The sequence below is a fragment of the Calypte anna genome, chromosome Z (assembly GCF_003957555.1).
Source record: "Calypte anna isolate BGI_N300 chromosome Z, bCalAnn1_v1.p, whole genome shotgun sequence".
NCBI classification, from domain to species: Eukaryota; Metazoa; Chordata; class Aves; order Apodiformes; family Trochilidae; genus Calypte; species Calypte anna.
Genome location: NC_044274.1, coordinates 50101476 through 50125083, shown reverse-complemented (window position 1 = coordinate 50125083; position 23608 = coordinate 50101476). Strand labels below are relative to the sequence as shown.

At 39.7% G+C, this 23608-nt stretch overlaps 1 protein-coding gene across 3 annotated transcripts in view; it reads right to left on the bottom strand.

Moving 5' to 3' along the window:
* IQGAP2 (IQ motif containing GTPase activating protein 2) overlaps window positions 1–23608 on the bottom strand; it is a 123082-nt gene that overhangs the window by 46922 nt on the left and 52552 nt on the right. For all 3 annotated transcript variants that reach the window (XM_030466972.1, XM_030466973.1, XM_030466974.1), the window contains exons 3-9: window positions 12304–12460; window positions 10881–10958; window positions 9273–9349; window positions 5499–5566; window positions 5030–5143; window positions 1190–1368; window positions 460–547 (exon numbers count right to left, since the gene is read on the bottom strand). In XM_030466972.1, coding sequence (XP_030322832.1) covers window positions 460–547; window positions 1190–1368; window positions 5030–5143; window positions 5499–5566; window positions 9273–9349; window positions 10881–10958; window positions 12304–12460 — 761 coding nt within the window. The remainder of the gene's footprint in view (window positions 1–459; window positions 548–1189; window positions 1369–5029; window positions 5144–5498; window positions 5567–9272; window positions 9350–10880; window positions 10959–12303; window positions 12461–23608) is intronic.

Sequence of the window (23608 nt, the reverse complement as noted above, 5' to 3'; positions counted from 1 at the left end):
GGGTGGCAACCTTTATCCAGTAGAGGACTGTCCATTTCAAGACCAGTCCTGCAAAGGGAGTCTCTGGCTCTCTGTGGGCCTATGTGGGAGCAGTTCAGTCACAGCTAACTGGAAACTCATGAATTTTGGCTCTATATAGAAGAGGGGGTCAAAATTTACAGTATTCTGCATACAAAAGGAACTCATAAGTAAGGGAAACAGGGCAGGCAATAAATGATTTGATTCTCAACTGAGGAACCCCTACAGCAAAAAAACCCACAGACAGTAGCCCCTCAGAGATTAGTAGATAAGAAGCAGCAAGAAAAACACAGCTGTAGACAGACATGAGCTACTTCTGCTTATTTTGTAAGTTTCCACAGAAATATTTGTTTTGTTTATGTGGGTTCAAGTCACGTTCAGATGGACTCCGGGAGATCAGGTGTTACGTGCACATTTCCATAAGGATCCAGAATGGCTTACTGTTTATCTTATTGATATTGCCTTGAATCTCAGCTTGTGTCAGCAGCTCCTCATAGACATCTCTCTCTTCTTCAGAGATTGTGCCGTTCTAGAAAAACAAAATTGTTGCTAGCACACACTAAAACCTTGCAGAAAGAAAAACTGTTAGTGGGAGTCATTAAAACTGCATGAGATCAAATATTTGTAAAGGAATTTGTTGACCACTTGAGCTGAAGAAATTAGCACCTCATGGTAACTAAGCAAGACTGAAAACATCTTCTGCTTCATGTAAAATAGCCATGTAAAGATAAAGTAGCGTTTTTTAACTACAGAAAGTGTTAGATTTTGTGTAAAAACCAAAGCAGATAATTTCACATAAAAAATCTGCAGCAGAGGTTATACTTTATGGTCAAAAAAGGTACCATTCTTTCTACAGTTTTTAAACAGAAACTTTGCATTTTCTAAAGAAGCTGATAGAGAACACAAGGTCTTTTACTGTTTTGAGTCTTCTGGTATTTTATCCTTTGGTCACAGTTAAGCTACACCACACTCATGGTAATTATAGTGTTATAAATAAGGCTGTCATCTGGTTACATAATCAACGTTTACTTCATTTAGCATAAAAGTGTAGGGCTTGTCCTAATAGCACTAATTATTAAAATTTAATTAATTTTTAAAACCATAGTACTACAGAGCACAAGAACCAGTGTGAGGAAATCATCTACTATAAGTGCTAATAAAATACCACTACCTTAAGTCTTGCGTTTGATTCTTTTCTCTTTTTAGCTTCAAAGAGTTCATTCTGATAGTCCTGTGCAAGTTCTTCATCCACATTCAGTAACATTGCATTTGGGTTCCTCAGAGTTGCAATAGTTTGCTCTGCTATGCCCTTCTCAACAGCTTCATTGATTGCTATTACTGCTGCATGCACTAAAATTAAAAAGCACAATCCTCAATTTCAGGAAGGAAAACATTCAGAACTGTCACTACTTCTTCTGATTGATTTGAAATGAGTGTTTAGTATATTCAACAATTCACATATTCCCCTTCAAACATCCCAGTCCTAGTGTTTCTCCCAGACTTCAGCAGCAGCAGAACTCAGTGTTTGCTCAAAGGTGGCACATTGCTGTCCATCTATCCATTTTGTGTTCACCCTTGCCCCAACTAGGTGTTACTATTGTACTGACAGAAAACAAAACATGAGTTCTATTTAGTTATTCAAGTCCTATGTCATTTAGAAGGAAATTATATGCAGGCATTGAAAACTTAAAAAGACCCCAACTTTTGTGTCCATAGAGATAGGAGACGTATGAAAGTATTGTCTAAATGAAATATATCTTAAAGATACTACACATGAATAATCAAACTCCATGAAACTTGACAGCCAGTGAACAGTTAAGATTCCTCAGACAGGCTGCTGCCCTGCACACAACATCTAAGCTTGCTGGAGTTAACAGGCTCCTTTCCTAACCAGGGATCTCCATGATCAGCTGGAGAACCAGAGACAGTGATGTAATGGTCTCTGCTCCTATCACCTGCAAAGTCACAGGACAGTAAACTTTAAACAGGGGGAAAGAACACCCAAAGGGTTTTTGCAGGTTCTCAAAACATTATTGCACAGGTAAAGGGGAAAAAATGTCCCAGAATTCATAGTAGCCATTGACCAGCTTAAGTGCTAAGTGCCAGTTTCATTTGAGAAAACAGAACTTAAAGTTCCAAATGAATGCCTCACTCTGATAGTTTAAGAGTCAGAAATTTTTTTCCACACAGCAAATTTACATGACTGCACACAACCAAAGCCACTTTAGCCGAATTATATGTTGACTAATGTCAACATAGAGCCCTTCTAGGTATTCCCTGCACACCATGTGGCCTTAAAACCAATCTAGATAAAAGACTACCACTAGAGGTGCAGTTCATCTGGACCTTCATTCTACAGAGACCCCAGTGATGATCATGCTGCTCATGAGATATGAGGGAAAACATGAATGTCAACTTTCCTTCCTCTACCAGTATTTACTTGATAGGTGGCATTGCATGGTTTTGATAAACTGGAAAACAGCATTCAGTAGAAATGAATTTTTTGGGTTTAGCTTAACTGATGGTCTATGTATCAGAGTTTAGAGCCTCAGTTTCTTTCAGCATATGAAAGAAATGAAGGATGCTTGTAAGTGATTATGAAATCAAGAGTTTTTAGAAAATTTAGGAAATTTAGGAAAGCAGAACAGAAAAACAGATAATTGGAAACTCTACACAGACAAATGAAGCATATAGTGAGGCTCTACGTTCTCAGAGAGGGCAGCTGTTGGAACAACTTGCCCAGCTGCTGGTGGATAATGCATTGCTTAGCCTCACTCAGTTCATGCTAGTAAGTTGTTCTGAAATTATTTTGCTCTAGCTCAGTTCAGTGGAGTATCAGATGGGAAACATAAGCAGCTTGCACGGCAGAGGAGAACCAAGCCAAGGGAGAGACACTGGTTCCTTTGAAATGTAACTTCATGAGCAGAGGAAGTTCAGATTGGACATTAGGAAAAGGTTCTGCACTGAGGGACACTGGAACAGGCTTCCCAGGAAAGTGACCATGGCCATCTGGACAACACTCTTAGTCACCTGGTTTGGTTGAGATACTCCTGTGAGGGGCAGAGAGTTGGACTCGATCTTTATGGATTTTTTCCAACTTGAGATATTCTTTGTGAACATCCAGATCAAATTTAAGGGGCAAAAAGAAGACTACCATTCTTAGACACACATATCAGTCTTGCATCCTCATATAATGAAATACATAGGAAGGATGCAATCTTCCACAGATGTTTAAGAGACCTCACTGATGTAAGTGAAGCAAGCAAAAAGTACTCAACAGGTTCAGGGTTAGGGGATATGTGAATGGTGGACGTTGTGAACCCATCTACCATGAAAAACAGTGAGAAACCTGACTAGACTTGAAAGAGTAGTCTGGAGACATGGAATAAAAGAGAAGGTTGTTTGCAGAATGACTCGCTTTGTATTTCCTTTCATTTACTCCATTTTGGAAGACGAGCAGTAGACCCTTTCCTCCAGCAGGATCTCCACATTCAACCTCCTTAGTGCATGAGGGTTCCCATAGCAGATGTTTCCTGTTCTGGGGCAGGGCATGTTATCTGTAAAAGTCTCCTTACCCAAAGGGAATGCACCAGCAGCAGGAAACCTGGCTTTTCTATAGAATACTGAAAACACTTCAGAAGCTAAAGGAAACCCTACACACACTATTAATAAGCTTTCAGAGAAGGAAGTTGCAGACCTTTCATCTTCAATATAGGAAGGAAGCTCCCTGGAAAAGTGCATGGTAGCTGCTATGTCTCTGAAAAATTGCTAAAAAAGGAGACAAACTACCCACCCACCCCCACCCCCCACCCCAAAGGAAATATTTTAAAAACATGCAGAAACATGCACATATTAGGCTACAGCTACAACACAACGCCAATCAACACAAGGAAGTGTGTTTTAACTTAAGGCCTGGAAATTTCAGCACACTTACATAATGAATCAGCCTGTTTCAATCATGACACTTTGCAAGGCTTAACAGAGTGACAACAGAACTTAATTATAATAACAATTCACCCGACCTCCCATGTGCATTTTGCAGTAGTTACTGGCTGGTAGCAATGACCCCCTGTGGCACGGAACATACTCGAGCCAGTCCTTCCCTTCTTCAATTTGCTGCTCTGAATGAGGCTAGAATTTTGAACAAAGTAACTAGTGCTCAAGTGTGGATTTAAGTGGATACACTTCATGTCATGTCAGTTCGACCAATTTCGAGCAATTTTAAGTTTCCTTTTAGAAGATAACACTTCATCCCTCAAAAAGATGAAACAGAAAAAAAAAAAAAAGATTTACAGATGGATAGGCTTGGGAAGCATTAAAAAAAAATAGCATTAAGCTTCAGTTATGAGAGGGAGGCTGTTCAAGGCAGACTCAAAAGAACCATAACTGTGCATCAGTTCCCCTACACAGGGAAACCTTATTTCAGATGCAACAGCTGGACATGCCTTCCAGTGGGGTTCTACCATATCATGGGTCCCATGCCAGCAGTCAAACATATTGAAAGGTGCCCGTGGAAGAGTGTTTCCTTCACTTATGCACCACTATATGAGAGAGCTGTCTGTCTGGAAAAAGGCCTCGTCATCACAGCAACCTGACCCAGTGTTTGAGAAGAACTGCAAGAGCTCAACACAGGAAGGAAGCACAGAGAAGACACCTTGTTCACATAGACATATCCATAGTACCCACTATAGTGCAGGGCACACAGCTGATGAACAGCTCAGTTCACCATTCCAGAGGAGCACTAGCTACCAGAATATTAAACCCATGCAAGAGATTGCAAGAAATCTTTGTTTCTGGTAGCACTTCTCAATGGAGATATTAAACAATGAAAAAACAAAGACTGAAAAATTGCAAGAGGTCTCAGAAGAATGATGCAGTGTGATAGTGAAAAGTTACTTGCTTTTCTTGTTATTTATTAGGAGGTGGCAAACTAAGTGAATTAAAACTCAGAATATTTTGTTAGCATTCTGTCAAATTATCCAGCTGAAAACAGAACAATAGACGCACTTACATGCAGCTTCATCCACTGATAATTCACTGGCCAGGATCCCACCAATTTTACTAAAGGATGGCATCTGTATACCATATTTCTCTAGCTCCTTTCGCATGTTGCTGATTTCTTCCTCTGTTCACATTAAAAAAAAAAAGTACTATCAGAAAAGACAACTTAATTATTCATCATCATACCTACAAATACATGTGTGATAGATTAAGTGCTTATGACCAGGGTTTCTTCACAATTTTTCATCCACATTTTGAAAGAATCTAAGATATGACAGGTATTCCATGCAAATTCACTCCCTTCTCTCCTTCAGAGCCTGGCATTCATTAATAATAGCATCCTCCCACATATTCAATTAGGAAGTGTTCAGAACAACCTTGTGGGAGGAGAAAGACCATAATGGAAAATATGCACAATCTTAGCAGATTTACTGGGTAAAGAAACCATCTAATGGAATAAGAGCTAAGCAGTTTATTACCTGTGAAGTCTACTTTTCCCAGTAGGTCTTGAATCTGTGGTGCTAGTCCTAGTTTGAACAGATACAAACTGCAAAAAAGAAAATTAGAATTTATATTCTTGCACTCGGCTGAGGTGTTAATTTTCTGTAAGAGGAAAGCACTTTTACAAAGCTTGTCTTTTAACCCTTGACTTTCATGGACCAATAAGGAACAAATTAACCCTACAGTTTTCTTTAGCTTCTGGTTTTAAGCCTTACAGAAAGAGAAGCCTTTTTTGACTCGGTGTTTAAAGGAAGCATCTTTAAGAGACAGGAACTCGCAGTGTAATTAGTATCACAGAGTATGTGTAAACAAAACCAAAACCTTACTGGAAGATAGTTATAGGAAAATAAAAAAATCAAGACTTGAATGACTTTTGGTACAGCTTATATCTTTGAATCTCTGTACTTTTTTTGATTTGCACTGTTTCACACCTGTAATTAACAGCTGAAGAGACAAATCACCAGCACCTTTGTTACTAGGAGAATTGTGGTTTGGGGATTTTGTTTATAGAGGGGCACAATTCTCTTTTGTGTCATTGAATTTTTTTGCTACTAGAAAATGACAGGGTGAGATTTCAACAAGTATTTGTAGCCATCACTTCTGTTTCAGAGCACAAAGAAGTTTTGTGAATTCAACATTTCATATTCCATGCTACCAAAGCTACTCATCTGTCCTTTCATGACCTGGATGGACACAAAAGCACACCTTATGTAGGCTGACAGTCTTCTGATTGCTACAGGCCCTCAAAATAATTGCCACTGCCATTCCCACCTTTCAAAGCAGTCTTCACTTGAAGTTAGCTATAAAAGGAATAAACTCACATGACTATAGTAATAAAACAGGCTCTTCCATCAGCCTAGTCTGTCCTGTGGGCTTTTAAAGAAGTTTCACTCAAAGCTTGAGACAGGGACATAGCCCTGAATGAAGGAGTTACAGAAATCATCAGCAGCATGGGGCTAGACTGGCTTTTTTGGGGGCCCCAAAATACAAAGACAAAAGAAGAAATAGTGGTATGAACATTAGGGACTCATTTTTGCTATTCAACACTTCCAGGAAGACGTTGGAGCCATGTGAGTTACTTCCTCTGCTCCTTTGTTTGGATAAACACATTGACCACCAGATGGTGCTGAAAATGTACTTCGAGTCTTGCAGGTAACATTAAGTCAGGGCACAGAGAAATAAGGCATAATTTCACTTGTTATTTGAAAAAGCTTGCTTAATGCTTTTTCAATGTCACTTCAACCTCACAGAGCCCACATAAAATCAAAAGCACCGGGTCTTGGGGATAAGAAAGCTGGATAGGAGGCATCAGGAGCAGGGGAGAATCAAAGGGGGAAGACCAGTTCCTAGGTGAAGTTCTCTTTGCATTTATCATGTGGAACTGCAGTTTGTATCAGGCAGAGGATCCCAGGTCTTGTTTCATGCTTAGGTCATGTATAACATAAGAAACAGGTCTGAAAAGAGTATGAATTTAAAAAAATGCACGTTATTCTGCTGCTTCCTTGGCAATGTTTTGAAGCTGTCCAGCGTAAGATACAGCAGTGATCTGCTTGCAGAGATCATTTAAAAAGTAAATTTCTCCAGATTAAAAAAAAAAAACCAACAAAAAATCCAAAATATTTTATAAGCATTCCTGTTTATAAACAGGAATTACTGTTAGCATCTTAGTTGAAATTAAGCAATTCTTAACTTCATTTAGTGGAGGAAAAAATCCAAATCACCTTTCACAAGAGAAATGGTACAAGGAAGGAGACCTATGCCTTTGTATTTTTCAGGCTGGGTTTAAATTTTGGTGCGTCAACAGGAGAAAAGCAAGAAGGTAATTACATTCAACAGGAGTCTAAAAATCACTTGTAAAGTTTCTCCTTCCTAGCCAAAGTGGTGCTGTATTTGACAGTGCAAGTTGTTTCACATAACGCAAATACAATGGTCTTCATTTCAGACTTGAAACAGGACTTATCCTATAGTATATATAACTATTTTGCTTAGAGTCATTGCCTATTTTGGGGCCCTCTAGCAGCCTAGAGAACAACAAGATCCCAGATAACTGGAAGATTTTTGCTGTGGAGTGTTAACATTCCAGATGTCAAGTAGATCTTTTGGACAGATTGAGCTGTTTTCTCCTGTTACATACAGGTAATGATATTTCATATTTCTTAAGAAGGCAATTAAAAAGAAACTTACCAATTTTTAGCACTCAAATTATTTACACTGACTATACATAAATTAATTACCATAGAAAAAAATTGACTAAAAATGGCTTCAGGATTTCCAAGAGGGAGAAAAAAAATCTCCTGTATTAAATTTACATACTTCTGTTGCAGAGCTCCAAAATCATGCTACTTTGGAGTAATGACTTGGTAACAACTAAGAACAGACAGTAGGTCAACTCCTCACCTCAAACTTCTGAGTTTTCCCAAGTTATAAGCCTTTGAAGTTTGAGCATGTCCTCCAAGATACATTAGAACCTAGCATTTAAACCCAATGGTGATCCTTCATATAGTGATCGTATGGCCTGCATATGCTACAGCTGCAAAAGTAAAAAGCTTGCTTGCAACTCTCATGGTGCTGGACCCTAAAACAACAGGGACATGGTCCTTCCTCTTTCCCAGGGTCAGTGAACCTGTTTTCCCTGGAGGGGATGCTCTGACAAACCCAGAGGCAAAGCAGCTGGGTACACAGATGTCAGCAAGTTGGTAGTTACAACAACAGCAAAAGGGGAACAGAACTGGATTCCTGCAGCTTAGTGTTCCTCAGACACCAACACAAGTGGGAATGCTGCTGGCGAAGCAAGTGCCCTGTCCTGATTCTCTTGTTTCCCAGACTGCTTTCAATGTAGGCTGTGTATCATTCAATACTGATAAAGGGGTGTGATTTGCAAGACTCCACTGAAGGACATACAATGTGCATTTTAGGAGAAGGTATGGAAATAAATGAAGCTCAACAATAGTTTCTTCAATTCTTACATTCTGAATGAGATGCAGGCCTACAACTGTTTCTGAGTTTCTGACCTACAGCTCTGGAGCAGATGATGTGCCTTTGAACACCATTAGGAACACAAAAGTTTGGGGCATAAGTGAATTATGTTCTTCACAAGCCTAGTTGCAAGGAAGTAATAAAAAGGTCTCAGTGAGCAGGAAAGGGTCTAGGAGAGACACAAATGGGAGGAGCTCTCTGCCAACACCAGTGTCTCTGGGACAGCACAAGGCAGATGTTCAATACTTTTGATTTTCCAAATGTTTAGAACCCTTACAGCAAGACATTAAAAAAATTTAGCCACTTCTTTCAGTGGTGTGATCAAAGCCTTCCTGACTTTACATTCAGAATCATGCTGCAAACTTAATCTTGGAAAATGTTGATTTTTACATTAATCCAGTAATTATTTGCTTCTCTTTCGGGACAGAAAGATGTCAGTTCATTACCTTTTTCACTCTGATCAGCATGTCAGCCACATGTTTAAAACAAATATTTTGCTAAGTTTTTGTTCATTCAGCTTCTGCTGCAGTGTGTCTTTGAAATTAATGTGTCCTTTGTGAGGAGTTATCCTTACTGGGCCAAATTCAAGTCCTTCATTTCCATTTTGAAAATAATTTGGCCAACAATCCCGGCAAAATTAGACGTGTCTCCAACTTTAAGATAATGAACTTGTAAATTCCGACAGATTTTGGTATACTGATCACACTAAAGCCAATTCAAGACTTTCACTACTGCATTTGGCAGGTACTTCAACTTTTCCTCCTGTCACCACTCACCTTAGAGCATGAATGCAATATATCATCCTGGGGATGTTCTTCCTGTCGTAGACATCTGTAGTCTCTGGGTAAAAGATCTAAAACACAAAAAACAATTAAGAAGTTAAAAGTTAAAAGATACATTACTGTGCAGAAAAATGGCTTAAATGAGGTCTCTGCAGAACCATACCTTAAAACTTACAGAATTTCAGCTATTGCTTCTATGCAGTTATGAACCAGGTGTCTTCTGGTGTTATTTTAAATGTATCAGTAGTTTTCATAAAGAAGAATTTAATAAAGCAAAAAAATTACTCAATAAGACAGTATTTCAGTGAGATTTTTAGAAAAGTTGATTCAGCACAAGCTCAGAAATAGGGATTGTCCTCCTAGAGACACCCAAAACCAGGGATGTGGTTACAATTTGCAAAGCTTCACTGTGAGCCAAACCTATCAAGTGTGGCTTAAAAATACACAATTCTAATTGCTAGCATCCCTAACTTTTTGAATACACCATTTACAGAGAAAGATATTCAGAGAGAGTAATACTGGGCAATTTAGCCAAGAAGTCACAACATAAGTTCCAGTTCTGGTTCTACCACTAATTTGTACCTGGCCTTGGTCCCAGTCACTGAACACTGTTTCTCTACAAAAAGTAAAATAAAAGATCTAGCTAACCATGAGAGCTGGCAGCATCCTTCCAGGCCAGGCCAGGCACTGGGAGCTGCACTATCCCACAGTTAATAGGCCAAGACTGAGTAAGTCAGGAACACTGTGCCCTCTTCATCATTTGCCCACAACAGCTTGGGGAGGGAGACTTGGGAAAGCTTTTTTTGGCCATGACCATCATCCACAACAGAAGAAAAAAATTTAGAGGAGGCATGGCAGGGTGGAAATCAGCCATCTGAACAGAGGACTTAAATCAGACCCCAAAAAAAGCCTGAACTGGGAAAGGCAGGACCCTCCCTGCCTCTAACTTTTCTGATAGCAGCCTTGGGTCCCCTTTTTATACTTGTGGGCACCTGTAGCAAGCCACGGAGACTGTCCACCTGCCCCTGAAGCCCTTCAGGCATTCCTGCTGTGCCCATCCACAGCTCATGGGGATGAATATTAAAGGTGACCCAAGAAAGCAACTGCTGAAAGAGGAGCTGCAGCATAGCAATGCAGGTGCTCAGGAGCATGCAGAGACAGCTTGCAAACAGGGTAGAGGCAGAGGAACTGCAACATATTAAGAGGAGGAAACAGCAGGAAACATGATGAGAGGCAGTCATCTACAGGAAGTGGACTTTTAAGTTTCCTGGTTTAAAATATTTTTTTCAGTCCCTCACAGAGACTGCTGTACTAGCACTAAGGTGTGGCTAAGACACTATTAGGGTCCTTGCTTCCCATGGGAGAAGTACCCTGGGTATTTCCTCCCGTGTTGCTCTTCCATAGCAACCCCAGCCCACACACATCAGCAGCATCATCACTGAAACCCCTACTGCTTTCAGCATTACCTCCTCTCTTCAGGTGTCTCTCCTCAATTACCCTCCCTGTGGACTTACTGTAAGAAAGCATTTATGCAAAAGAAGGTGAAAGGAGATCCCAGTCAATGTCTTGAGTCAGTTCCTGTGCTAGAATTTATAGCCTTACCTTAGGCAGACCAATGGACTCCATTGCTCTTAACCACTGCACAGTGTTGTCAGTGTGCCGAAAATGAAGGCCAGATCTCTATTGGAAATGTAGAAGGAAAAGATGATAAAAGTTACACACAGCATGTTTTCTAGTTGCCAGTCCTCCTGTTTCTTTTCCATTTTTACCTCCTGAAGCTGAGTTCAGGCAATTTTCCCTTGCTTGAATCTGGAGACCAAAATGTCATGGTTGCAGTCCTGCTAATGGAGCATTCTGAAACATCAGTAACCCCACTCTGTCCAGATCTTTTAGGTAACATAAGCCAGACTTGTACACATCTGGGTTGGCTGCAACTAAGTGGCCATATGTACAGCCCTTCAGTAATCTTTGGGAGTAAAGGCTAGCTACCAAATATCAGGAACCAGTATCTCTACAGTACAGAAATGGTGACACTGTGCAGCCCTATGGTGAAGGAGAACCAATAGGGAGCTTTAAGGCACTCACCTGACCTACCTGCCTGCCTGGCCCTCCTCCTATAGCCTATACAAGCAGCAGTTATAGGAGAAAACTAACAAAATACTTTAATTCAAGGTTTGGAGATTTCCAGAGAAGCATTTAAATGTAACCAGGATTCTTAACAACTATTCTGTTAACCATATGAAACCCAGAAGGTAATTACACCTTAAAGTTTACTTTAAATTTTCTTCTGCCGTCTCTATATGTCGACATAGTACATTCCACTGTTGGACTACTGCATATATATATATTTTTTTTTTCCTATGTTATTGAGAATTTTGGAGGTAATGAATAGCTCACACAGGTAGCAAGCCTAGCTTAATTACTGGTAGCTTGCTTTGTTTCTTAGTGTTAAATTTGGTAATTTAAGTCCAAGAGATCTTCTCCCACTTTGGAAAGTTTTAAGTCTCAGCTTGATGGCATGCTGAAACATCTCATATAAACAATAATATTACAAGGGCTAGACCAGATGACCCTTGTGGTGCCTTCCAACCAGACATTCTATGATTCCATGATTCTGTTATCTAATGAAATCAATGTCCTCCTATACAAGATGTGGAAAGTTTGGAATAGGTATGAAGTTTAATTACTGACTAGCTTTTGGCTCCTATTCCTAATAAAAAAGAAATTGCTTAAATGGTAAAGCTCAAATGGTAAAAATCATGTTCTGCCTGGAGCCAGGTGTGTGATTTGTTCAGCTTTAAAAATATTAAGTGACACTAGCACAGTTTTCCTAAGGATAAAATATTTCTAACTTATCATGCTGGGTTCTTAGTATTGTGTGTCTTCCATCTAGCCGTGACAGTCTTCCAAAAGATGCAGAAAGTTAACCAACCATGCTTGGGAATATTTGAGTTGGGAAACAGATCTTTTTTTTTTTTCTTTTTTTTTAATGTCTTGTTGATGGGAGAACTGAAAAAATTATTACCTTATAACGTGCCTGTTCCACATCATAGATCTTTTTGTCTGACACCACATTAGGGGCAAAGAATTTTGCAAGCTTGGCAAGGTAAACACCATTTCTTAAGCCTTCCTCCAGCTCTGTAGTTGGGGGCAGCTCTTCTTCCAAGCAGACTTCCATCCACCTACAGAGACAATTTCAGAAACACTGATATTTATGATATTAACAGAAGTGACCCTTTTGCTTTTGCCCGTTGTATTTTTAATGTCATTACCACAACACAACCTGTAAGAAAAAAAAGCACAGGCCAAGAAGGAAATTCTCATTCATTCATATTAATTTTCTGAGTAACCTGCCCTAGTTTTGGTCCTGCTCTGGCAGGGGTGTTAGAATCTATGAACTTCAAAGGTCCCTGCCAACCCCTGAAATTTCAAGATTCTGTGATTCACATGGTTGATCAAAACAACTAAAGAACTGTATTTGTACTGCATTGTTCTGACCCATCAATGCCCAACAAACATGCTTTAAAATGTACATTCACTGAGGGAGCTAAGGTCTTTTGAACAGCACTAGACTTTTAAATAGACAGAAATTAAAACTGAAATCAGAAGAAAACATGAAGTACTGTGTATTATAGATGTTTGCATTCAGAAAACTCTGTGCTGGCTATGCCAGGGCTACGCTGCCTGATTCGTACCCCTGCAGCCACCGTGCTCTGCAAACCAAGCTCACAGCAACACCCATCTCAGTACTTTTGAGGTCTGCCTGGCAATGAGTGGGCTGAAACATTCTCCCTGCCTATGAGGTGAGATGGCTGTCATCACATAGTGACTAAATAACTCAAACTAGTTAAGTTTCAGATACTTGTGATAGATAAATAATAGATATAAAACAGTAATGATTACATACATAATCAGTTTAGAAGGACAGTAACAGATATGAAACTGCATTATTGGGTATGTTTATGCTGAGTAGCTGAGAGCAACTGCTACCAAAGCACTCCTGAAAAAAAGCTTCCTAATCACTGGACTGGAAGTTCTTTACACTAGTGGTCCAATTATTTTGCCATGTGATATTTTTATTTATTTGTCTTCAAATCTGGTTATTGTTTGGTTTTTTTTTTTCTTAGACAATCTCTGCTATTGTTAGGATATTAATGACATTACAAAAAGACAAGAACAAAGCTGAAGACATTCGTTTGCTTTATTTACTGTCACTAAGGCAGTGTTGCTGCATCAGATGCATAACAAATTTAGTATCACCTCCACAATGGTGACTTCAGAAACCAAAAATCTGGGATCCAAGTTGAAAATGAGCCAGTTTTTCCTCCACATGGAGAAGGAAAAAGCTCACTATATCATTTTGTTTCATCTTAAAACTCAATACAAATGACCTACTCCATTACATTCTTGGATTTGTTACAGGACATATGAAAGTTGTTTCACTGAAACACAGACTACCCAAACAGCTTTTCAGGAAACCACGAGCCATAAATATGGGACAATATCACAAAAAACTGCACAGAGCGAGTGTCATTAGGAGAAATGTGGTTTGTAGTATAAAAGCTGCTGCAGTGAGGAGAATCTTATCCCTGACAAGTTTCCCTGCTCCATCCTATATTGATTGTTCATGTGTTATGGGTGCATGCCAACTGTCCCAAGCCATCCTTATTAATGACTTTTCATAGACTAAATAGATATAACACACTAAGGCAAAATGTCACAATATTTGTCCTCTCTGAAACAGAGGACAAAGACAAATATACAAAGAATGTGTGCTTCCAGCAAACCTGAGTCTCACTCAACTCAGTTAGTTTCTATAGAGGATATTTCCCTTTTTGTGTCTTCTAAAAGAGCTGTATGAAGAAGATGCAGCAGCTTGCTGAGCCACAAGAGGTATTCACCACGAGCTGAAGCTCACCCTGTTGTGGACTATTTCCAGCAAGATGAGCTGTATGTCCCCAGAGTAGCATTTAGCACCCTGCACTGGATCCATTACACTTGTACTTCTCCATTTTCTTATGAAAACTTTTCTGACATCTTTAGTCCAGGACACAAACGCAAGATTACATTGAAACTCTCTTTTAAGACATACGTATCCCCTGAAATTCTACCTTCTAGTACAAAAGTTTGCTACTCAGAGGCAACTTCCCTGTGGCCCAAAATCAGCTGCTGCAGGAGCTCCTCCCAAATGCCAGCCAAGACCTGCTGTTTTCCTTTCCACCATAAGCAGCTCCTCCTCACCATAGCGAAGGTTTTCCCTCACTATACAGCTGAGGTTCACCAGCAGAAAGAGCTCCATGTGTCAGCACTGACCCAGGCATTACATTTAACTGTATGTCCAAAAACAAGTCATCTCTCAGTGCTGAGAATGAAGGGCTAATAGCAACCTGGGCAAAGCACTAGGAGAGAACAGCAGCCTTTGGAGCAGTTCTACTTTATAACTCTCCAAATACTTATTCTTGTAACACAAAGTGGTTTTATAAAAAGCCCATATGAAATGAGTTATTCCCTAAGCTGTAAATGAGATACTGATCTAACATGAAAGGTACTGTTTAGCTTTTCAAACCTTCTGCTTTCAACAACCAAAAAACTATTTTTCATATTTCTAGTATGGTAATAAGCATTTAAGATTAATCCAAACCCACCTTGTTCTTGAGGCTACTACTTAGTAAATGCAATACACTGAGGAACAAACAGGAAACAGTATGGGGAAGCAAAGAAACCAGAAAAAAAAAAAAGGTAATGAAGAATACAGCTGTCAATCTAACAAGCCTACATAAACAGACATGCAAGCATCTTTTTAGAGGGAGAATGTTAGTAACTCAGTGGGAAAAAAAAAGTAAAAGAAAAAATAGATGTAAATAGAAAAGACATAAAAGATGCAGAGAGTTTCTCTTTGTAGCTAAAAATCTATAAGTAATATCCATTCTAGAATAACTCATAGGTCTGCAACAGGGCAACTGTAACTTACATCTTTTAGGAATCAGTGCCCAAGGCTGAGAAGAGAACTACAGCTGTATTACATTTAAGACAGGTTGTACTAATGTCTGGAAGTTGCAAAACTCAGCTACAAGATCTACTGTAAAAGGATTCGCTTCATTTTGAACATATTTAATTGGAGGAAGAAAAATCCTCAGGATTTGCATGAAATCCTGTACATTTACAAACAACCTTGTTAATTTTAGTTATGCAAACAGCTGCCCAAATCTGTTACTCTCTCTCTCTCCTAGTATTTATTGAGAGATATCTTCAGTGCTTTTGTCTCCAACGCTTGCAGTTACAGTAGTTTTGTTCCTTTTACACTGATTCAGTTAAGAAGAAACTGTGGTTTTCAACAGAAAAAAACATTATTTTAAGGTTGTGAAGTTCTGCTTTTTAAGACACAGTTTGGTGCGTTTATGAAAGTCATTATATGAACATGGTGCTGACAGCAGGAATAGGCTGCACTGAAAAAAAAAAACCAACCCCCAAACAGAAATTCTTCTGTTTCTTTAAGTGAAATAGAGAATATCCACCTGACAAGAAGGATTTACAGGTACCTTTAGAGTAATTTATTTTTCTTCAGGGCTGAAAAAACATCATTGCCTTTGGCTCACCCGCTGGTTTCCTGAGCACACAGAACTGCAGCATCAGCATCAGATTTAAGCCCATTGCAGAAACTGTTCCCCACAAAAAATAATCAATACTGTGACTACACAAGAAGAAAGGCCTATAACTCAATGCTAGACAGAATGCTTGCATTCAGCACGAAGCTTGTGGAATAAGACTAGTAAAGCTATCAAATACAAATATGCATGTCTGCATTTCTTTTTCTACAGTGTAATCCCATAACTAATACTGTGTTTTTAACAACCTTAACTTAATGGCACATGTGCACCATGAAAAACAGCCATAGCAGTGAGCATGATTGACTTGGTCACTCATTACAGCTAAACCCAAACCTCTTTACATGGTGGAAGCAGACCAAAACGTGCAATGTCCCTGAAGTCCTGGGCAGCACCATCAAGAATTAGCTATCATTAGAACAGCCCTGTAGAGACAAACGTGCCAGTTTTCATTCTCAGTTGCATTTAAACTTGTATAAACAGGCATTTTCCTGAAGATAGATACTTGGTATCATATACCAATCTGCATAAATGCAGACTGCTTTTGTTTTTGTAATATTGCAGTACTTGCCAGCACTGAAACAAAGGATTTGCCTTTAAAACCAGACCTGATAAATTGAAATATTTCTCCAAAACTTTCATTCTGATATACAGGATGGAATACCTGCCAGGAGAAAATACAGAGGTACAATTCCTTCTGCTTTGCTCAGTTCTGGTTTTGGCTCTTGGCAGTCCAAGGCAGAGCAGTTCAACAGTGAATTTCTGGCAAGATAACAATGATGACTTCTGTGCCAGACCCATGAGCAGTAAACAGCATGCTGCTCACCAAGAGATTCCAGTTTCCACATTTGACCACGCAAAACAGCAGCAGTATAATGAGCTCAGGCTTGCATTTCAAAAGCAAAAAAAAAGCCCTGAACCTCATTCAATACAAAGGTCAAGGGAACTGGAGGCACCAGCACTGCACTATGAACTTAACCAGTTTATGAAGTAGTTACTGACAGTCTGTGTGGTCAGTAAAGCACACACAGATAGCTAAGGGACTGGAAATGCTGGAGCCAGTGTTCAAAGGAAAGAGAATATAACCCATCCAAAGCTATCACATTTGGCATGCACTAGATATTGCAGCAAAATCTATGCTTGTGCTGCTCTGCTTTCTCAGATTTTATGCTGTAAGAGGGGGATTCAAGGGCACCCAGTTTTTTTCCTTCTTGGGAAGCAGACCCTTGAAGAAGCAAGGGCAGGACACCAGAGCCAAAGCTCAGACCACTGGATGCTACGAAAAAGATATAGTGAAGACTAGGTGAAAAGTTACCATCCACTAACTACCAGCCTGGCTCGCAACCACAGCCTTTCACAGTCTGTTACAGTACACGCATGCTGTGGGGAAGTGAAACAGACTGTTGACCTAGAGATTACAATGCAGCCATCTCATTCCAAACAAAGCATGAAAAAATCTTGTTGCTATAAAATAAAAAGTTAGATTCTAACTTTAAATGTCTGTGATCATTTTTAAGTCAAAAACTTGGAAGACACTTAGAAATATATAATAGTGTGAAGCATGAGAACTCGCCATTTAGAGTTCCACAATATTATGTCCTTATTTTCTAAATCTAAAGATTTGTTAAAAAAAAACTTCAGTCCTTCACCCGTCATTTGCTTTTTTGTGTTTGTTTTTTGGTAAAAAAAAAAATATGTTAGCCAACCAACAGTGCCATATACACGGATTTAAAAAGGGGGGTGAGAGTAGCAGGAGCAAGATAGGCATGTTACTTGGTTGAGAGGTGGTGGCATTAAGTTGTTTATAAGGAAGACTGTGTTAACTTTGGAATTTGTTCTCATTAGACCGCAAGGTTTTATATGATACATCTCAATCCAGAAACCTTATAATACATTTGTTTCATGAATAGCCACAGGCTATTTCCAGAGCAAACGCATGCAAAGGTTCCAGCTGTTCCCTGAAAATAGATATAGGCAAAAAGTATGAGTTGCATTAAAAAGACTGAAGAAACTTGAAGGCTGCAGCTAGAGTCTGTGGAAAGCAGTGACAGAGCAGGCAGATGAGAAAACTACCTTATTCAGACTATTTTCTCACATTCTGGGGCATTCAGCTCCAAATCGTAGAGCTGGGAGCCTTGGCTCAAGTAAGAGCTACAGCTCTCTGCTGCCAACTTAGTCCTGGAGCCAGACATCCTGGAAGCACTCTCAAATTTGAGGCTCTAGATTCATACTCCAGTGACAGTCTCCACTGTATCTCAAGTATTATCCATCCTAAAAACATGCTTCATCTGAAAGAAGTCAGCATTTTGTGATCATGGGTCATATGATGGTGCAATGCAGGGAAGGAAGGCATGATGCAGGTCATTCAAGACACCATTTCTCTTACATTGCATACAAGAAGTAATAGAGATAGTGTCACAGAAGACACCAGATCATTTGGCTACATAAGGTCTCAGAGATTCAGCACATAAAATTAGCACAAAATCATTTAGCACCTCAATGTATATTTATGATTATGACTTCACCAGGCAGGATACTGACTTTCAATAAGAACTACAATGAAAACTGTGAAACGCAGTTTATGCACAATTCTTTGTGCAAAAGTATTTAAAGCAATACAGATCTCACTGAGCATTACTTCATTTTATTGTGTTGTGCACACCTGCATTAAGTTTATTGCAACATTCGTGATCCTTATCAAAGCCATTCTGATGCACTTCATGTTCAATTTAGATGTACAGAGGAGAGCCAGAGTGACAACTTGCCTGCCCTGTACAATGCACTCAACCAGCAGTAAATCATTTCAGCAACATTTTTCCACACCAGATTTCTGCTGCCATGGCAACACTGCCATATTTACAAAATAACCTTAAAAGGTGTTATAAAATTCTGGTTCACAAGATGGCAGCACAGATACTGTTAGTTCTTTTAATCTCTTTATTACGGCTGTGCCTTATGTGGGTTAATCAGTGATTAGAGTCCACAAGGCAAGGTGCTGCTCAGGAAACTCACAGGAGCCCTGGCACAGCCCCAGAGCCACTGCAGGCTTCTAGGCTCCCAGCACAAACCAGCTCCTGTCCATTCGGCCATTTCTATGGTGCTGGGAGGAAAATGGTTACAGAGGCTGTCCAGCAACACACCAGCAGGCAACAACAGCACAGGTGCTATTATTTCATGACAGGCCCTGGTCTTTGCGATTAGAAAGGCCTTGTTTTGCTGTCTTCTGTTTCCAGAGACATTCAGATTTAGCACTGGATTGTCAACCACCAAATTCAATGACTGTTCTTTGAGATAATGTGCTGAGTGGGGGGAGGGGCAGTGCTAACAAAGCCCAGGCTGATAATCACAGGGATGCCTCATTTTATTCCCCTGGTCTTTGGTTGGTTTCAGGCTGCCAGGGGTTGGGTACAAAGACTGATAAGACAGGAAATAAAGTGGTACCAGGAAGGAAGCTTGCCATACTGGAGAAGGTTGAACATTCATAGTCATTTCTCCTTAAGAAACTTCATTTAATTCTCAGCAGAAAGAACGGTACCCAAAAGAGCAAATGAAGATGAAATATTAAGTCAGTGTCCAAAATCTCAGGGGCAAGATGTGCCTGGTGAAGGTGTGGTCTGAACTATTCCTTTTTACAGCAGGAACTGTTTTTTTATTTGGATGAAATGGGGGGAAAAGCCAAAATAGAACAGTTGTAGCCTAAAAACCTTGCAAATTCTGTGTGACTTAGTTAACACAACTCGGACTGGCATACATCACCCAGCTGCAAAATCTAAACCTGTTTCAATAGCCCTCCCTCCAACAGGCAGCAGAGACCACAGCAGCAGAAATAAAAGTCTTTCCAGTGTTTGTCTGGCAGTGGTGGCTCAGTGGCCTCTGAAAAGCATGATTTCAGACAGATTACAGACTCAAACCACTAATGAAATTTCAGGTAGTGCAGACACATGCTCCACAGCAAGCCCCACACGCAAACACAAAGGTTTTACCATCCAACCTTAAAAATCAATTACTTGTATCTGAAAAAGCAAGGGAGCTTAACTTGGCATGTGCATTTATCTAATCTTACTATTTCAACAGACTGTATAGACAATGAATTGATAAACAGTAGCAGAGACAGCAATAAAAACATTTTCATACAGTACAGCATCTGGTGGTATGGAAGTGCTGCAAAACAAGTTATGCCCCCAAATGAACCATGCTTGCTTTAGAAAAGCTGCAATTTTGTACTCCAAGACCATGGTTTGTACTTATACATTAGACCATCTTGCTCCATGCTGCTGTACTTTGTTTTGTTGCTTTGTGTCTTCTGCAGTGGCACTGAAGTTGTACAGTTTAATGTACCTTCTCAAAAACACAGCAGATGGTATTTCAGATTTAATAATCCAAAGGGCCATTTCCTGGAATAATCTAGTAGCATTCTAAGCAACCCACTTGAGTAGAAGAGTAGCAGAAGAGCAGCATGCTCTTGGCAAGCCACAAAAATATTCCAGTAAAATAACTCATAATGGATCCTTCAGTTAACTATCATGCCTCCATCACACTATTGTCCTACACTAATATTAAGTCAGTTGTTAAGTTAAATCACTGCTATGGCAGTGATTGCCATCCAAATCCATAGAAAACAGAGCTGTAGTCTCTAAAAAACAGTCTGTCCAACAGAGACTCCAACAAAACTACTTCTAAAACTAAACAAAACCTGTCTGTCGGGGAACCTGTAACTTTGTTCACCCTCTCCCAAACTCCAGCGCATCACCAGATGTGCTGTTTCTAGCAGCTGTCAAGCCTGCCACACATGGAAGGACAGGTAAAGAAACAACAACACTGTCATTTTTACATCAACATCTGGTATTGCTGATTACCATTAAAGTGTTAGTCCTCAGGTGTCCAGTGGAATATGCTATTATTACCTTTTTCTTACAGGTAAGATGACAAGCATAAACATTGCTGCCATGCCTTTATTTGACCCAGGGAAGTACCTCCAGTGTAGATCCAGAGTAAAAGCTTGTACATTGTGGAGATGTTAAAGCCAAGTCCATGATTCAAGACCAGCAAGACAAAGACACAGCTCTACCTGCTGTCCTGCGTATTTACTTCGCAAATAATGCAACTGTGTCAGGTAAGCAGAGAGCTCCAAAGGAGGTGCAGACTCAAGTGTGCATTGAGGCCACTCAGGAGACCTGTGGCAGAGCAATCAACCAAACTCAAACATGGGAGAATTCAGGGTGCTGTTCGGACTCCTTGGCCAGTTCAAGTCCACTGAGTCAGATTTGGGTATTTCTGTTTTACATCTGACAAAGGTCACTTTTGTGCAAGCAACCAATTATGCACGTACAGAAACCAGAAAGAGAACCCAAGAGGTACACACCTATTAGAGAGGCAGCTGGAGACCAAAGAAAGGTGCTTGAAAGCAGCCAAGAAAGAATTAAGATACGGTTGAGAGAACAAGATGTTAAAGACTGAAAGAGCCAGCTTTTGAAGGGCTGAACTGTTGTTAAAAGCATTTAGTGTTATGTAAACACTACAAAACAACAGCAAGAGGGAGTACGCACAGTTTAAACTTTGTCCCAGGTCAAAAAGAAACACAAGACAGAGAAAGTTAAAACCAAGGCCTTTAGGGAAGAAACTCCACACACAGCACTGACAGTTACTTTTTTCCATTTTCTTCTTCCCATGGCTATGCAATTTCGCAATTATGTGAAATCCTCCATAATTTTCACTTTCAGTGGTTGGGAAGGCAGTAGTCCCTTATCTACTCAATGACAATCTACAGAATTTTGAGAAGCATATGCATACAAATCAGGCCTGCAGTAGATGAGAAAAATGTAGGCAGTAGTACAATGGCATTTACTAATCTACAGAGAAAGGAAAACTCAACAAATCTGTGGTATTCATGGTATTGCTTTATGCTGGTGAAGATAAGTAGCATTTCTATACTGGAAAACATCAAAAAGATCCACAAGTGCTCTCCCACCTGACCTTTATCACCAGAAGATAAGCTAAGAATTGTTGAACAAAGCTTTAGATCCTCCAGAAGCACAAAGTTATTCTGGTTTCAAAACTACATGGTGTCTTCTATAAAATGCTGAGGTAGCCAGTTAATGCCAATTTACATAAGGGGAATATCCAAAAGTTCTGTATAATATATAGATATGAGCTCTATGCAGACCTAGCTACAATTTTGTCAGTGCAAGTTAGAGTTTTTATTGGGGATATATGATTAAAGCTGCCTAAAATATTCATGGCCATCACAAACACCTTTCTAGAGAATATTAAGAGTCAGGAATATAGCCATTTAAAACTGTTTAAGAAAATGGACATGAGAATGTAAGTATTAGAGCAAGCTGAGTTAGCTGCAAAATTCTGATGTCTTCCTTTGGAACAGCTTATATTAATGCACTTAGGTGGCAATAGGACAGAGTGAAAGAGAAGACAGTTTGAAGGCTAGGAAGAAAAAAATGATTGCAATCAGTATGGTAAAAATGTAACAGTGTAATTAATTCCATATCATGCAACAAATACCTAGAGTCTGGTGGCAGCACTTCAAGGATTTTTAGATCACCATTTCCAACATCTGTGCGTACAAGACAATCTTATCTCCAAGAACAAACAGTGAAATATCCCTATCAATCTGAGTAGTCTCCATGTGATAAAAATCTACCATCTATACCCCAGTACTGAAGTTACTTAAGACAATAAGAGAGGTTAAATAAACACTTAATCAGCTAAGAGCTTGCCATTCATCAGACAAGATACTAGGCACTGGCTGGAGTGATCTACTGGGACACCACAAGATTCAAAAGGAACAGACAGCTCAATGGTGCATTGAGGGCATGCTTATGGCAACTCACACCAAAGAAGAACCCCACTGCTTCACTGTTGTATGACATAGAATACATGGTGCATAAAGATGTTTTCTACTATTTAAAAAAAAAAAAAAGTGGGTTTCAATAATTTTGCCTATTCAAACAGCTATTGGCATCTGCATCATTGGCTGACTCTCCCCAGCCAGCCCATATGCTCTGGCTAACTCATTGTGTAACACAACCCACAGCTCACTCAGACCACGGGGCCCTGTAACTCCATTTACACTGCAGCTGCCACTCAGGAAAATCTGTGAATACCTCTGACTATTCAGTGCCACCATGTCAGCCACCAGGAGAAAAGTAAAGAGTCAGGTGATTCCTTGGCAGTGGCACCCCAAGCCTATGCTCTTGCATATCCACTAGCTAGACAACACCAGACAGTTTAAATCTGTTTAGACATTACCAGTCACACTGTTTAAGAACAAGATACCATATGCATGAAAAGTCTTTCTAACCCACTTTTCAATGTTTAAGACTACTTATGGGAAACCATCAGTGGTTTACATTAAGTAGAAAATGTAAAACAAAGTCCTCTTTGTTTCCTTGCTCATGCATGCAGGGGAAATAAAAATGGAAGAAATTTAAAATTGGAAGAAAAATCTCAACAAGTTTTTAGAGACTATTTAAAACTAGCTATAGAGGTAATAATTGTGTTTCCAGAGAGATTTTAGCTTTCTGTTAACCTTCCAGCAAACCTTTAGGTGCCCAGGCTCTAGAGAATGGCTTGCTCATTAATTTCTGTAGAAGTCATTTCTCTGAAAAAAACAAAAGCAACAGAGAAGCTCAACGGACACAGAGCTGGTTCAAACTTCTTCAACAAGCCTATTGCCCTGTTTGGAAATAGTCCTGTGCCACCTCCCCCAGG